This window comes from Talpa occidentalis, unplaced genomic scaffold (genome assembly GCF_014898055.3).
Source record: "Talpa occidentalis isolate TD23 unplaced genomic scaffold, MPIMG_talOcc4v2.1 talOcc4.10, whole genome shotgun sequence".
Classification (NCBI taxonomy): Eukaryota; Metazoa; Chordata; class Mammalia; order Eulipotyphla; family Talpidae; genus Talpa; species Talpa occidentalis.
Genome location: NW_023600993.1, coordinates 19088045 through 19106388, shown reverse-complemented (window position 1 = coordinate 19106388; position 18344 = coordinate 19088045). Strand labels below are relative to the sequence as shown.

Sequence of the window (18344 nt, the reverse complement as noted above, 5' to 3'; positions counted from 1 at the left end):
CCCTGAGCAAGCATTTCCTCTGTGCCCTGGTGGAAAAGGCTTGCCATCATGGCTGCCCCTGGCCTAACCCTGGTGATCAACAGTTGGCTCCTGAATCTGGCTTCTGGGTGGGACGTTTCCAACCATTAATGGCAAAGCAGAGAGACAAGGACAAAGCCCCACCTGGGAGCACACTTGTGGGTGCGTCCTGTCTGTTACCAACTGTCTCTTTTTGAGAAAGACCACCTTGAAAGTACTTTTCTTCTATGTTTTGATGTAAAAATGTCCTTTCTTTTATGAAAGGATCAAGTCAATAGGATTGCTTCTCTTATTAAGTATGCTTCCACTTGTTTTTATTTTTAATTTGTTGCTCCATGCAACCCCCAATCTAGATCATAACACATCACTGCTTCCCAACTTCTGTTTTAATGTGGCTGAAGCAGTGGGGTATTTTCAAACAGGCCTAGGGTTTCTAGAAAATATGAACTGTGTGACCTTGGCCAAGCTCCTTAACCTCTCTGAACCTCCACTTCCTTTTCTGTTAAATAGGGTTCAAAAGCCTTCCCTCAGAACTGTTGTGAGAACTGAGTGAGATATGAATACAAAATGCCCAAATGCCTGGTATAGAAAAGGTGTCCAACTAAGCCAGGTTTTATCTCCCTCTACCTGCAAACATTGGGGAGTCCCACTCCATATAAGCCATCCCTAACAAGAGATTAGTGCAATTATTGGGTTCACTATTTTAGAATTTATATTTGGTTTAGGATTGGGTTCAAGCTCGTGGATTTGCTGTCATTTTGTAGGTTTGCTGAAATCCAGAGAAAGTAATAGGCACAGCAGAGAGGAAGAAATGGCTTCAGAAATCAGTTTCTGATCTAAAATGCTTCCTCCGATGGCCATGAGATCTTACCTGATCCCATTAATCAGGTATCCCTCAGTCATCCTTAATCAGACCATGTTGTCCACTTTCTTCTAACTGAATTGTTCATCCCCTGCCCCTTGTATGAGACAATAATTTCTAGGTGCAGCTTGTCTATCAAGTTAACTGTTGAAGTCTCAGTGCCTGACATAGTGAACTTCAGAAGGAGTTCACTAAATATATGCTGAGGGATAGCCATAATTGACAGAAGGGTGACTATAGTTGTCAGAAGAGACTCATACATGAAACCCGTGAATATCAGGAGATAGTAGATAATTGAAAACCTGCTCTGCTCTGCTCAACCCTCTTGCAAGAAGACTGCCACATCCCCCAGGAGGCAGTCTGACTTCTTCACCCACTGAATCTAGGCATGACCACCTAACTTGTTTGACCAATGGGATATTAGCAAATGTTATGCTAATCATAGAAGTCTACATGTTGGTGCTAATCCTCTCCTGCTGAAGGAAACCAATCCACCGCCATCTGAACAAGTCCTGGCGAGGCTAATGGATGACTAGCAAGAGGGGAAGAGGGTTCAGTCATAATGCCCAGACCCTCATCATGTGAGTGAGCCATCCTAGGTCACCTGGGCCAAGCCAAGTCAGCCCAGACAAGACGACTGCACAGAACTGTAACAAATAATGAAAATCTAATATGTTAAACCAACACGCATTTGGGTCATTTGTTAAGCAGGAAAAGTGAAGTGATGCAGCAGATCATAGAATACATTCCACAAACTTCTCCCTAGTAAAATGCCAGGTGTTTTTGGAAGTTTTACTGATAAGGAAATTGCTAATTTTTCTCACGTTGGCTGACACGGAAGTGGGAGCTGATTGTGAATGAAGAGGTGGAAGAAGAGCAGACAGGGAGAGTAGTCTGGAAGTTCTCAAGCCAAGGAACCCTCAGCAAGTGGGCACTGACTCCTGTTAGCAGTGGGAGGGGGAGCAGCAGTCCCAGGTCTACAGGCCAACAAAACCACCTGGTTGACTACTTTGGGCATGAGTTCTTTGGGCCATCAGATTCTGAGTTTTTCAAATTGTGAGATGGGACATATTCACCATGTATAATGGCAAAGGTCTGGAAACTATGATGCAAGGGCCAAACTTTTACATGTTATCTATGGCTCCTTTTCTGCTATAGGGCACAGTTGAATAGTTTCAACAGAGACCATATGGTCCTCAAAACCCAACATATTTACTGTCTAGTTCTTCATAGAAACAATTAGCCAACCTCAGTATTAAAGGAGACTTCATGGAATGGCTGGGTCTTAGTGGAAAGGTACAGTGTTTACTCTGATATGAAGGAATGAGGAATTGCTGAACAAACATTATAAGAAAGAATATTAGAATTATAATTATTGTTACATCATTGTGGGCAAAAGTTATTGTAGAAAGTTAATGATAAACCAAACAACTAAGATATATATGACTTACTATGTGCCAGGTACTTTTCTACATACTTTATTTTATCCTCACAATAATATCATGGTAATAAGTAGAGGTAGGTAGTATTATTATCTCCCTTTTCCACATGAGAACAGAGAGAGAGAGAATTATAGATGTCTGTCCAAGCTCACAAAGCTGTCAAAGAGCTTAGCCAGGATTAAAATTCTTGTATTCTCACTCTAGACTCCATACTTTTTGAGAGTCACAAAAATGGAAATATGAAATGCAACAGTCAAAATTGTGCATAAATTCTAGCTATGAGGAATGAGACTGTTTCTTAAAGATGCATGAAATCAGTGTTACTACTGTATATTGGTAAACTTTCTTGGTTAACCACACTACAGTATTTGTGTATTCTTTGTTGCCTGCAAAAAGAAAAAGATTGCTATTACTCAGCTGGAAATCCCCTAATGGGGCACCCCTATGATGTAGCTAGTGGTTCTGTTGCCATAGTGATGTTGTGTCAACACAGTAGCAACTGGCCATTCCCAGAGGTGGACCACAACCCATTCCTGAAATTCTCAGGCTGAGACTGCCACCTGGTTCCTAAGAATACAAAAGATTCTTTTCTCCTAACAACAGCCAATAAGGTCACCTGATCATGACAGGAAGAAGTCCCTGGAGGCATTACTTCTTAAAAATACAAACTGGATTCATTTTGGAAGTCCTACTTTAGAGCAGAGGCTCCCATATTAGTGACCTTTGATCTGCAGACAAAGGATGAGTCAGTACATATTGGTCAACTAGTACCCACAGGGTATCTGCTGGCAATCCAAAATGTACCTTGAACAGGACCTGTCATCAACAGCCCAGTTAAATATAAGAAGACTTTCAGAAGAGAAGTTACTTCTTGATTCACTACCTTATTATCACAAGAGAAACATACCTAATAGATAGTCTCCAGTAAGATTAACTTCTTACAAACTCACAGAGCTTAAATTGATAAACCTCTTCTAGAGGGTATTTGGGCAATTTGTATCAATGGCCTTAAAAATGTACAAAGTCACTGACCTAGATATTATACTACTAATTTATTCTAAGGAAATTACAGAGATATTCCCAAGACTATACATTAATTTATAATAAAAAAATGACTGTAAACACACTAGTTGTACAATAGGGTATTCATTAAACTATGATATAACCAAACCTACTTCATTAATGTTATAACCATAAAAATTATGCAGTGGCCTAAATTTTGATTATTGAAAGATCACTAAATTTAAAAGCAGGTTAAAACAAGTATATAACAAATTCTATTTTTTATAAGAACAAAAACAATAACACATACAAGCTTAGAGGAAAATAGACTGAACAAGGGTATTTCTCCAATGACTGAATTATGGCTGCTTCAATTTTCTATTTTTTTATACAACAAATTATGCATTATATTGGTAGCTTTTAAAATGATAACAAAAGTTGTATTAATTTTTTTTCGGGTATATTTCATTCTTTTGACTGATACATTATAGTCTTACCTACTCATGGTTTTCAATTCCATGAATTTCGTAACTATATTTTCTCAGTAAGCAAAATGCAGGCCAGTCTTTCTCCAAAACCAGGAGGAAAGACAGTCTACATTTTCAGAGGCCCACTGGCAATACAAAAATTCTCAGATTTGACAACTGCCTGACAAGCTCCTCTGACCTTCCTGGACTAACAGCTCTGTTAAAAAGACATCTCATAACATGAATCTTGACCATTTAACTGAGTTGACCAAAGCTGCTTGTGCTGGTATGGGTTCTGTTTTTGTTCGAGTTTTTCCTAAAAAGAATCCTGAGTCCCAAATTAGAATAAGAGGCCAGGGAATTAGCTGACTAAGAACTGATTAAAACAGTTTGTACTGTACAGATTGTGAAACAGTTTAATATGTAGGGTCTGGAATCTGCCACGAGAAGAGACATGTTTGATAATATCTGTTCCTTAGACGTAATGGGAGCAGGTAAGCTGAGTTACAACATACCTCATTAAGATTTCCGAACATAAGATGACTGAAAAGTTTTCTGAAATAAAGGAGTGTTTTTTAATTTAACTTTCAAATGAGCATCAGAAAATGATTTATTTATATATTGGAAAACAAATGGAAAAACTGAACTGGCATTCTGCTAAAACCATCTTAAATATCAGAATAAATTTCAGTTTGTTCAGCTATGGGTTACTAATAATAAAGCAACAGTTAGATGGACAAATGTTTTGCTTTTTATTTGGCTGCCAATTGGTCACTGCTACCATTCTTGGCCACCATATCTGTAGCTACTCTAAGAAAGAGCATCCTTTGAAAATAACCAATAAAATCCCAGAGTCAGAAAGATAGCCTTGAATTAATTTTCCCAAACTGGTCTTAAATTAAACTTGTTTATGCAAATTATTTAAAAGGAGACACTCACAGAACTTCTCTGAGGGGCTAAGTGACATTTATTCGTCAATAAATGTCATCCATCTTTAAGCATCTATTGCAAACCAGACCGTGTGTGAGGTGTTGGCCAGCAGAGCTAGGCTCCACTTTATTTTCACAGGAAATTAGACCTGGAGTGTGTGAGAGTGAATGCAAAAATGATCTCAGATTTCAAGAGGTTGGAACATAAACTCAACTTCTTACTGAGAGGAGCTACAAAATCCCATTACAAGGGGCAGGGATATATGACTGGCCACATGATTTGCTTTGGCCAACATGGCAGAAGGGACAATGTGTCACTTGTGAGCTACACCTCCAGAGACCTTGAGCACCCCTGTTCTCTCTTCCAGAAAACTGCCTCTGTGAATGAGCTAAGGTCAGCCTGGTGGGAATGAGAGGCCCCCAGAAAAAGGACAGAGGCTCCCCATCAACAGGGAGCATGCCCAGAAGCAAAGACTAGCTAACCAGAGATGCACATGGAGCATAGCTAAGACCAGAGGCACCCTCAGAGGAGCCTGGCCCAAGGAGTTAACCCATAGAATTGGAGTTTAATTAAAAGATTATTGTTTTAAGCCACTCAAATGAAAGACAATTTGTTACAAAGACTGGCTAACTGATCATACGATAACAACAAATGCTAAATCTGATAAGCCAAATATAAAATGCCATGGCATACCTGTAATATTATTCCAACATGTTTTACAATTACCAAGCAAACAAAAAATTTAGATATACGAATAGCAGAGCTGAAACATCACCCCCAAAAGAACTTAAAGGACCTGTAATATTGAGGGTAGGGTTGACTCAAGAAAGTCATAGCTCCTTTGAGAAATTTTCCATGGATGAGTAGTATTTGTCTGTGAAGTCATTCTTTGTTTCTTTCCTCTCTTTAAAAAAATAAGAAGCTCTTTTACTCAATTAAGCCTACTGGACTCGATAACAATTGTCTAACTTGATTCAAAGCAGCCATATCCTCTCTGACACATGTTCAACCTCCACTACTTTGTAGGCTGGAATTTTAAATCCAGCTCCCCTGAATTTATGACACACACACACAGTAGCAAGTCCCTACAGGCTGGAAATCAAACTGTAATTCAAAGGCCACAGGGCTGAGGAAACAGCTAGAAGATAAATCCCAATTTCAACCTTGGATTCTCTGCAAGTTGATTCAGTGGATTGTCAGTCATACTTAAAAATAAAATAAAACTACAAAGACATCAGACAGCATGTTCTAAAGAGAAACAGAATGATGCTTTTCAGGACTTCTTCAAAGGGCTCTTGTTGCCTGAAAGAAACTGTTATATGGAGTATTTTAAAGGCCCTAGATCATTTGACCCCAATCAGTCACTTGGGGGAGTTTCTGAATTTAAAACTAATGAGATATAAGGAAGAAGTGAAGACCACTGAATACAACCTGGGTGACCATACTGACCGGGGGTGACATGAAGCAACTCATTTCTGGAGTTGGGCAGGTCACCCCCGGAGGACACATGAATGAAGCACGTGAACAAACCGGCCACAGGGGTGTGGGTACTCACCTTGCAGCCCTCACAGGCGCTGACCCCATAGTGGTACCCCGATGATTTGTCCTGGCAGACGAAGCAGGGTTTGTACACTCGAGGGGGAGGCAGTGGAGATGGAGGACTGGGGACCAGTTCCTCAGAGCTGGTGCTCTGGGTTTCAATGGCTATAATGGAGAAGGAGCAGGAGAAAAAAGAGAAAAAACATTTCAATTCATTTGCTTTCCACCAGTGCATTCTGCCCCCATTCGGCAGTAACAGTTGTTGGGACAGGCCACAGAAAAGCGTCATTGGAGGCACAACAGCAGGGACATGACATTGGTGTGGTGCTCTACACTGGGCACAGTGGGGGGGATGGTTTTGATCACCATTTTGACTTCAAAAGAAACAAAGCCTGAGGAGCACAGGAGCTTGTCAGGATCAACAGGGTCAGAGTCTGATCTCCACACTGCAAGCCCAGACTTCTCCTCATTCCTACCCCAGCCCCCTCCAACGCCCCACTTCTAAAATACGTAGCGTCCCTGAAGTGACTTTTTTGATCTGTTGCTCACTTAACCAAAAGTATATGTCCTTAAGACAAATGAAGAAAATGACCAAAGCAGCTACTCTATTTGTCTACGCTGAGACCTCTAGCTTGTGGCCAGACTGCTCTCCACTAATAACTGTATCGGTATGACTTTTGCTCTTCAAAGGCTGCACTTGAGACTGTACTAGAAAATACAATACAGGCACCAATTCAGACCCACATTTTCACCAAATTCCCAGATGAACAAATGTACAATTAATGTTTGAGAAGTACTGGGTTACACTAATGGTACAGAATGACACAGAATCACATTGTTCTCTACTCTGGATTTAAAATATACAATTCCCCATCTCATTTCTAACCACTCAAATTCCATGGGGAAGGGGAATTCATAGAATTTAAGACCTAAGTATTGTCCCACTCCTAACTTCCCAGATTTATGTTCAAAGTCAAAGCAGGAACAGGTCCTATTCCCTTCACAGGCAAAGTCACAAAGTGTAATATAAATAGAGAAGGTAATTGGAAGTCATCAAATAATGTTCCAGAAGCTTAGAATCTTCAATTTACAATTTATAGTATATTTCCTTGAAAGTAATATTTCCAGTTGTTCCATTTCCTACAACTTCCAGACTAGAAACCCTAATGACTGGATTGTCCTATAGCCACTCTTTCCATAAATTAGGTCAACTCTCCCTCCTAACCACATGAATCCACCTCTATCTCCCAATTCTGCTGCCACACCAGGCTAGTAATTTGCCTTGACAACTGCAATAGCTCTTTACTGGTCTTCCTGTTCCCTACCCGCATCCCACGGTCTATTCTTTAAACACACAGTCAAGATAACTGTTCAAAAAGTTAAAACCAGTCCACCTCGCCCTTCTTAAGCCTTCCATAGTCACCAATGATATCAAAGTCAGACTTCTTACTGTGTATATAAAGCTCTTCATAGTGTGTCCCTTAGTTACACCATTGATGACTGATTTTTTTTCAATGATTATCATTTATTGAGTTCTAAACCCTATCTTCTATTCCATCTCTTTAGTAGGTCAACAACTTAAGTTTACAGCACTAACATTTGCCCAACCTGAAAATTCTGACTTTAATATCTCTGGTTCCTTTTCACCCTCTTATATTTCAGAGTAAATATGACCTCCTCAGAAATGAGTTCTTTAAAGAAAATGCCTCTTCCCACTCCTGGTCACCATATCCCATTACTTTCTTTTATTTTCTATGTGTCTATAAAAACTGTGTATAATTTTATATTCTGACTCTGCCAGTCCCCAAGGATGGGTTTCATGAGGCCAAGGAACTTTCCTGCATTATTTACAACTGTGTTCCAGGCCTAGAAAAGGTTCTGGCACATAGTTGGTAAGTAATCAATACAGCTTTGTTGAATTAACACATGAACTTCTTCCTTTTCCTTTTTTCCCTTATATTAAACACTAAGTGCCCTTCTAAGTTGCTAAATTGATAAAATTATAAACCAAATAACTTTCTTATACTCATTTGCCTCCTTAAAAAAGTAATTATCCCTTTGGAATAGAACCAACTATAATTATAATAATTTTGTAATACAGAAAAATCTTGGAACAAACTCATCAGAGTAGTGCAGGTCTAGTAGATAAATCTATTAGTCTTTACTGGTTAGAACTGAGGTATCTGGGACAAAGACAGCCCTTACTCTAGAGAGCTTGGCACCATTGTGGAAAGGCTGGCATTTGAGATGTCACTAGAGCTTATCAGATCAGGATCAAGCTGTAAATGCAAAAGCATGCCTCAAACTAAGCTAATCAGCTGCTCTGAGAGCACATGAGTAATCATGACATCAAGAAAACAATAGCTGTTTAAAGTACAAAATAGTATATTGCTCTTAGTTAGAGACCTAAGAAAATAAACACACACAGCATCAGTCACGATCTTTTCACTCAGAGAAAACCATTGCTGTCATCCTGGCATGCATCCTTCCACTTTTCTATGCAGGAAAAAAGGTTTTAGTTTGTTTGCTTATTTACTAGAGTGGAATTATACTGTAGAGTTTGCTTGGGACTTTGTTTGTTTAACTTATTATGTCATAAGTTTATTTCCCTGTCATAAATACTTTTCTTGTAAAACATTCCATTATGATGAGCATCTTTGTAGCTAATCTGGCTTTTTCCTTAGAATAAATTCTCAGAAGTGGAATCACTATTTCAAAAGCTATGGTTATTTAAAAAAAAAAAGTATTACTTTTAAATTCATGGTGAAAAGTTGACTTGCAGAAAGGCTACAGCAATTTACACTCCCAATATCAACATAAGCTAGCTAAGCCCTCTCCTAGAAGCCTCCCCCATTTTTTGGATACGTTTTATTTGTGTGCCTCAACTTCCACCCCACTGTTTCAACAACTCTGACAGAGTCCTGTCGTCACCACTATAATCAATCCTGTGCTGTGCTCTCCACAGCAGCAACGTGTGGAGTGTGTGTTTTAATGTTCCACTTGCTCTTGTGGAACAGCTAATCTGGCTTGTCTAGGAAACTGTAAATAGAATTCTTTTTGGGCTGGATTCAGCTGTCAGAACTATGCCCTGAATTTCAAAAGTGGGTGGTGATTTCCATAAATATGCCATTTCAAATACAAGCACTGAAGGGTGGCCAGCATTTCCCTCTTGCAAAGAGAGGAAACAGAACCCTGTACAATACCCAAGAAACATGGGGCATCATACACAAAATGGGAAGACTCCAAAATCCTAAAACTATTTTCTAGAAATTGATTTAAGTCATTTTTCTATGGGTGAGCTTCATTTATAATGAATGAATGAATGAATCCAGAAGGCTTTTCCTGTATAGTTGCTATGAATGAAACTGTTCTGTTATGAGCGAGCAATAGTGAGGGCTCTGGATTTTTATTTATTAAGACTGTGGTGATTTCACCAGTAGTGCTCTGAACTTCCCATATTTGTACAAAGACACTTATGTGTACAATTTCTTATTTCACATATCAGACACTGTGTTACACGCTAAGGGCATGCATGGTAAATTTGGCCTCACAGAAAACCAGGCAGCAATGAGAATATAACACAGTGGTTCTCAAACTTGGTTGTTTATTAGAGCTACCAAAATATTTTTAAATATTTTAATGCCCATTTTGTATGTAAAACCTACTATGCTAGAATGTCTGTGAATGGAAACCAGCTATCAGTGTTATTTACAAAAAAATCTCCCAAGTGGATACAAATAGCAGCAGTTTAGGAGCCACTGAAATATTGTAATGATTTAAAAGGCTATATATGCCTTAGTCAACCCAGGAGAAATCAAGAGAGACTTCTAGGAGGAGGAGATCAGTCTGTGTTTCAAAGGATGAATTGGTTCTATTGTGGTTTGCAATTTGAATTCTATGAACGTCGTAAGAAAATCCCACACAAACCTAAATTGCAAGACTTATAAATGACAAGAAATCATTATCTTCAGAAAAATTTTCCCACCGGTAGAAGAATATTTGACTATGTCTATTTAAATATACCCTCAAAAAAACTGATAACCTAAAGTCCTCTATGTGGCCTATGACCACATAGAACAATGCAAACCAAAAAAGGGTAAGAAAATGTAATGTTGTGGTCAGATTGCCAAATCTAGCTTTAAGCAAATCACAATAAACTCTAGAATTATAACCAGGATATGACATCAACAGAAGAACAGATTCCTACTTTAATGTAACCTCTGGCTTTTTTTTTTTTTTTTTTTTTTTTTGGTAATGTGGCAAAGTTTATTAGTGGCCCTTTTCCATTTTTGTCTCCCAATGAGAGACAAGGGAGAGATAAAGCCTATGGCTCCCATTTCACTAGTCATTTTGGTATTTAAGGTAGTTACAGAGCGCTTGGCCATTGATCTGTTCACTGTCATCCTGCTTAAATCAATAATCTATTAGTTCCTTTAAATTAGAGTTAGATTCATCAAATGCCCTGGAGAGGCCTTAAACATTTTGTTCCTTACTCCAGGCTAGCACAATCAGTCCATGGAATGATAAAATTTTTGTTCGAAAACTCTGCAGGCTCAGCAGACAACGCATCCTGTATTAGCTCATTCAGCGATCTCAGGCAGTCCAAAAAAAGCAGATTTTAGACTTCCCAGGGGGAAAAGAGGATGTGTCATTCAATAAAACAACTGCACTCAAGCTATCCTGATGTGATTTCAGTTTGGGAAAGCAGTCTTTGAGGACTAATTCGGATCTGCTTTTTGCCTCCTGCTTTTATTTATTTCCTTGCTTACTTATTGATTTATTCTGTTCTGTTTGATGATTACATCCCCAACAAGCAGCAGCTTCCACCGTGGCATCCAAACCGCTAGCCAGATGGGCTGCCTTGCTTGGTCAGGGAATGGCCATGTCAGAGCAACTCCTGCTCCTCGGGTGGCTTCTTGGCTTCTTGGGTCCTTGCCCAGAGCAGAGTCAGCACCCAAGGTGCTGAGAGGGCTTCTCTGGGTTGCCAACATGCAAATGGAGATGGAGAGCAGAACCAAATCTGCATGAACAGAAGCTTCTAGCCTTTACTTTAAACCTCTCCATGCCCCTAGTGTAGAGATGGCGGCCACTGAGGAAAACAAAGCTAGTGTCACCTTCCTCACAGAGAGTTCATTATAGGTATTGTAGTCTTTAAACCAATGCTCTTCAAAATGGGAACCAGATCAGCAATCAGCAGAATTCCGGGGGTAAGGAGGGGAGGTAGGCATTACTGTAAATTAGTGATTACCTGACTATGGTAAAGGACTATTTCTTTTTGTTTCTTCCTCATGATTTAATAATCTTCAATTATATATATAGATAGACATATACTTAGTAATTAATTTTTGTATGACTATGTACTTTTCCTAATATATCTTATAGATATAATGAACATATACAATGAATTTGTAGGAAAAACTAAATTTACATAATGACTCTCTAGAAAAAAAGGGAATTAAGAAAAAGACGTCCAAGGGCTTCCCTGGTGACGCAGGGGTTAAAGTCAGTGCTATCAAGTTATGGCCAGCCACTGGGATATGAGTTCTATCCAGTTCTATCCCAGGCCAGGGAGCTAACCCATATGGCGCAGCAGACCTCTCCTGTCTGGCCCCACTGCTCCCCTCAGCAGTGTATTTCAGTAGATCTGCCTGTTCTGCTCCCCAATCTGTCTCTGGTGAATCCTCTCACCCACTGTACCTCTGGCTTACACCCCAGTTCCTATAAGCATAAATAAAACAAATCTTTAAAAAAAAGAAAAAAGAAGATGTCCAGACTACAAGTTACAACTTTACAAAAAAGATTTACCAGACATGAATTAAACTACTGTCAAATTGCTACAAAAACGTTTGGAAATACTTGCTCTTAATTTTCACTCTTATCTCATTGCGGATTATCTCATTGTGGATGGACAACAGGCAGTCTAGGAATGGGCACTGGTCTGCAACTGGCATTTTGAGAAGCACTACCCTCAAGGACTTCAAAACTCAGAGGGTGTTTGCAGACAAAACAAAAACAAACTGACCTGATGGACAGCTCCACTGATTGAGAAGGTGCAAAAGCAGAATACCAGGGATAAAGCTTTCTTAAACACTGGCCTTACCACCCCCTCTGCCCCCCAACCCCCGCAAAAAAGAATGCTATTGCCTCTTAAGAAGACTTGGCACTTACAAACCTAACTCACCTGAGAAAACACAGTATAAATGTCGTTGTTGTTATAACACACCTGAGTGTCATTTAAACACACAGCAAGTCTCCAACAAAAGCTCCCTTCACAATTCCTAACATGCTTGGCATTTTTCTAAAGGTTAGATGAAGTAGCAGATAACATTTTTAAGAAAGACCCCAGTACACTACTTTTTTCTTTGTGAGAACTAATTTACTGCTAGCTAAACCATGTTGACAGATATCAGGATTTTATGTTGGGCAAGATTAGAGGTAGGCTGGCACCACGCATTATGAAGGCTCTGTCTTTTTACTAAACCTTCCATGATTAAGACAGTATTTTAATGCACTCTCCGGGCAGCTGAGCCTTAAAAGAAAAAAGGAGTTGTAAAGCAAAAGGCATTTCCTGCATGGCCCCAGGGGAATTTTGAGCCCAGAGCTCCTACCCAGTGGGAGGGAGTAATTTCAGCTAATTAAGGGAGAATAGCAAAGTGTTGCATTTGGTCAAAACATTCAGTTGGGCTTCATTTTTGTTGGCACCAAAGACAGTCGGTCTGGATTTTTCCCCTTTTTTTTCTGTGGATTCACGGCAGGATTGCAAGGCCCACAGCTCACATACATTAGGGAGAAAGTCAAAGGAAACGCCAAAGTTCAACTAAAGTACAAGTAATTAGAACCAGATTCTCCGCTGCATCCATGTGCGCATGCGTGTGCGAGCGCGTGTGTAGACATTTTATTAAAATATAATTTACACGCTTCCAAACTTGAGGGGTGCGGGGAGGGCTGTGTACTGTCTGTCGCTCTTTTAATTTTCCTGTCGCCTCTTCGAGGGAGATCTGCTTTTAATCTTGCAGGAAAAGTGGTTTGTTTCCATGCAAGGGGGGTTTGCAAATCTGTGAACCGCATTCTGAAATTAAGTAATTGCCAAGCAAGAAAACCTCTGCTCTGAAATGGTCTTGCCTCACTCGGCTGCTGGCTTTGTTATTATAAAGCAGCTCCAAGATTAGTGCTGGGTTTGGAGCAGGCGAGGAAGGGAAGGAGGGGGTGGGGAGAAAAAGAAAACATCTTCGTGGCGCGGGCCTTTGGCAGTCTTGACTCAGTAACCTGCCCGTGACCCTGAAGGAGTGTGTGTTTGCCCGGGTCACCCGGGATCCTGGCCGAGGACTGGAGCTGGGTTATGAGAATCCCTGCTATTCTGACCACACATGCAACAGGTGCTGAACACAGGCAAGGGACAAAAGCCGCAACTGGGGAAAGACTTTGATTTTCTAGCCCTTAAAAGAAACCTCACTTTTCAAAATGTGGTCCGGGACAGTGGCAGCATCACCTGGGAACTTAATAAATGCAGACTCTGTTCCGCCCAAGAAATGCCAATCAGAATAGGCATTTTAACCAGATCCCCAGATAATTCCTATACACATTAACAACCTTTGAGACACCCTGACATAAAAATGCTTTGCTATTGTCCTAACCTCCCCGGAACCCCAGTTTGCTGAGTCAATTTGGCGTGGGAACTCTGTCAGCTTTCCCTTTGCACAGGTCCTTACTAAACACTCCACCTTGTTAAGTACTTAATACATTAAGATCTCAGACTGTGTGTGTGTTTATGATCACCAGAAGCCAGAGCCTGCCTTCTCTCCCATGGAATTTTGGCAGTAGATTTTAGTTGGCAGCAGGTTCAAAGTTGCACCGGAAGACAATGAACTAATAGCATTTACTATTTACTGAGCACTTACTATAGTGGTGGAGCGAGGGTGGAGGCGGGAGGGAGTTGTGCTAAGTTTAAGGTAATTCATTTACTTCTCCCCAAAATCCCTGGAAAGGAGGTCCTCAGAACCCAGTATGTTAGAATTTGGAAATTTAAAAACATACTACAATTCTCACGCCCTCTAAAATTTTAAATGACTTAATGTATATTACTATGACTTCACTGAAACCCACAGTTAATGAACTCATTTTCCATCCCTTTCATTCATTTCTTTCACTAGAAACATTGTGTGTGGTCTGGCTAGGTGGACTGACTCAGATTTAAGAAATGCAGAATTGTATGCCTCCCTTTCTTTTAATTTATGGTTATAAATTTCTAAATGCTGACTTGATTCCAGCCCCAGTAAAATTTGACAAGATAGTATGGGCCTCAAAAAGAGCCAGCACGAGGCTCAGGATCCACTCATCATTCTGTAGTGTAGCTGCACCTGCCTGGGCTTCCGGCCAGCAGCAGGAATTATTCCTGGGACTCACTTTTACCATGGGAAGCACTGTCATATTTTCATAAGGGACCATGACACGTTCAACACCTACATTTCATTTTTATAATATGCTTTCCTGCTTCAAGGAACATAGTCGAAAATTACCTCATAGGTTGTTTTGGTTGACATTTTTAACAGACAATGCTTTATATCACTATTTTCTAGGACACACTAAGTGTATGATAGGGTTCGAATAAATTCTCCTTTAAAATCACTTCCCAGGCTGACATAGCTAACCACTTATTAATGATCTGAAGTGAGAGCCACTAGAAGTGGGACTGCATTAACTGAACAAATGCTGGAGCAGGTCTCAGGAGCAGTGTGTAGATGAAGCTAATTGTATTGCAATATTAAGGTCCCCCTGAAGAGTTTATCTTAACACCCAATGATTCAGTCCCATATCCAATCAGGATTCCCATAATTTAAAAAAAGCAATTATTGCAAATAAATGACATTCTATTATCTGTTAGAGTTTCCTGCATACAAGTGAATTAAAACAAGAGCATTAAGATGTATTATCATCTGAGGTACAAAATTCTTGGCTTATGTTCTATATATATATATATATATATATACACACACACACACATATATATAGAGAGAACATATATATATGTTGCAGAAAAATAATAAGGGGATGCTTTGGGAATATTTAAGGAAGATGATGATGGAATTATGCTTTGTCACATGGGGTCCTTGCCACTCTACTGAGATCTGAGAGAAGTGAAGAGTATTCACATCAGAATTGAGCCAAACCCCTCTTATAAAAAATAATGCTCTGCTTACTCAGTTATAAGACTGCTACAAAGATGTTTTTATTTTGTTCTTTACCTATATGCACCTTATTAGCAGTCTCAAAATAACTTTGAAACCAATTTAATCCTTGCTTTTATAACTTAATCTTCAATTCTTCTTGGGTTCTAAAAAGATCTAACACCAGGAGTTTGCAAGAAACTGTGTGGGGGTGATGGCAAGGACATGGGCTTTGCTGTTGGATGGACCTATAGTTGAGTGTCTCTTGCTGCCACTTACTAATTTCATGACCATAGGGTTTTCTTTACTTCTCTGAGCCCCAGGGTCTCCCCTTCATGAAAATGCAGATAACCCTAAAATTCTTATTGGTGAATTTGCCTGTTGCAACCTGCCCAGTACACTGCAAGTAATTCATAAATGACAGCCCATTCTGTCCTCCCATCTCCACCACACTTATTTTCTCCCCTCCTTCCTTAATCTAGAGCAGTCCTTAACCAACACTGATTCCACCCCCACTCCCCAGACATTCTGGTTGTCATAATTGGTGTGCAACTGGCATTTATGGGTAGAGGTCAGAATTGTTACAAACCACCCCCCAAACAATACAAAATTGTAAATAGAGGTGAAAAACTCTGATCCAGAGTAAGGATACTAGTGGGGAAGCTCTAGGACAAAGGAGTGGCAACAGCAAAGAAAACAATCCATGGCACTGAAGAACTCTGCTCAGCCTTGGTGGGCAGGCAGAAGGGGAACTCAAGGGTAGCCCAGTTCCTAACTCTGCTCTTACTAGCAGTAACTTCCCCTTCCTGGGCCTCAGTTTCCTAGCTGGAAAGTGGAGAGGACAAGCATGCTTACAACATTGCAGGGAATGACACTTTGTAAACTACAAAACTCTATTAAAAACTCATAAATAGCTGACACTTCATAATTAGAATATTTGAAGAAAGGTGGGCAAGTCCGTATCTTAATAATGTGATGAATATGGTTACCATATAAAATGACAGAAATATCTCCAGAGTCCAGTCAAATAACATTACAATAACATTATTAATAGCTAACATTTAAGGAGCATGTACTCTGGGTTAGCTGCCACCCCATTCTAAGCATTTTATGTAGATGAATTCATTTGATTCCCATAATGATCGTAAGAGATAACTAGTCTTAATATTTCTTTTTCATAGTCAGGAAACAAAGACACCATGAGTAGTTAGGTAACCTGTTTATGGCCAGACAGCTGGAAACCAATGAGCCAGGATTTGAACTCACATGGGCTTGGGCTGGGTTCTGGGAATGGGTGTAGCCCAGGAACTGCAGGACATCCTCTCTCTGACAGTGCAGAACTTCTAGGGCAAGAAGCTATCCTGGCAGCAAGTTTTAAAGTGTATAAACGATGTCTAACTTATACACACATAAGTACATACCCACTGTCATCTCATTATAAAGACCCAAAGCAAAAGTGGAAAAGAAAAAAAAAAGAAAAAAAATATAATGGACAGAAACAGTGGTCCTTTTTTCCAGTCAGAGCAATAAAGTAGGAAAGTCCCTACAAGCAAACACAGGAATTAGAAGAGGGTAGACATGCACACACACACACACACACACACACACACACACACACACTCACTCACACCCTGCATCTTCCCTGCGGAGAAACTAGCCCCCAGCAGGCAGAATGGCAGCCACTAAAAGCAAGTTCCAAAGGCCTTTGGCAGTGGCCCAAGGGTGACTGACTAGACATGGTCAGAAGCAGCAACTCAAGCCAAATGTGGCCTGTAACACTGTCAGCTTTGGGGCTCTGTGGGGAGTGCAAGGGTCAGAGGGCATAGTCTGGGGCCCCCATCCTTCAGCTGGTTTTTGCTCTCTTGCCAGTGGGGCATATACTCTCTCTTGACCACAGTTTATGTGGCACAAGAATTAAATCAACATCCAGAATCCCACATGTGTGCACAACTCTTCTGTTACTGCTATAGATTTGCAATGTGCCAGATGAGGAGCTGAATTACTCTCCTCCCAGGAGAACCAGGTGGAAGGAAGGACCAGAAGCAGAAAGATAGTGACCCTCCTTCCAGGTAACTAACAAAGATTTTGCTAGTGCTGGAGATGAGTATAACATAGCAGTTGAAAAGAATTCACCTGGTGATATTTTATTTAAAAAGATTCTTTAGTTTCTATATGGAATTATTCAAGTTATAAAAATGTTATAATCTTATTGGTTGATTTTTAGAAACTGATTTCTCAATATTTCTTGACGTGAGTTTCAACGTGCTTTAGTCTGAGTTCTTAAAGAAACTGATTAGGAAAACTTGAAAAAAAGTAACTCAAAGACATAATTACCCATCTTCTAACTGTGAGCAGATCCCTACACTAAGGATGTTCCCTCTTCCTACAAGGAACTTTCCATCTTTATAGACATGTTGAGGCATGTGGTTGGAAGTGTGAACTTTGGAGCCAGCCTACCTGCCACTTACTGGCTGTGTGTCTTTGATTATGTTACTTAACCTCTCTGAGCTTCAGTTCCTCTTTGTATTAAATGATAGCACATGCCTTACTGGATCATTGTGAGCAACCAGTGACAATCGTTGTAAAACACAATGCCCATCACAGGGTGGTGTTTCACCAGGCAGAGTTGTCATCAACATTGTAGAAAGGATAACACCTGTGCTGTTGAATATCAACTCTTTGTGCCCTTCCATCTATTCCTACACATGTTTCACCTCTTGATTGGTTAACCTTCATTTCCATTTTTACCTCTTGAAATCCTTGACCCTGATGTCTTGGGGAGGTTAACTTCAAGTAAATAAGAGTAAAACAAGTTGTATTAGAGCAGCTTCCTGCCTTTCTCTTTCTACCATCCCTTCCCTCCCAGACTTTCCAGCATTAGTCCTTTCCTGGGTTTTCCTGGTCTGTACCCCATCCATGT

At 40.1% G+C, this 18344-nt stretch overlaps 1 protein-coding gene across 9 annotated transcripts in view; it reads right to left on the bottom strand.

Moving 5' to 3' along the window:
* RARB (retinoic acid receptor beta) overlaps nt 1–18344 on the bottom strand; it is an 885139-nt gene that overhangs the window by 109159 nt on the left and 757636 nt on the right. For all 9 annotated transcript variants that reach the window (XM_054692829.1, XM_054692837.1, XM_054692832.1 and 6 more), the window contains one exon: nt 6277–6425. In XM_054692829.1, coding sequence (XP_054548804.1) covers nt 6277–6425 — 149 coding nt within the window. The remainder of the gene's footprint in view (nt 1–6276; nt 6426–18344) is intronic.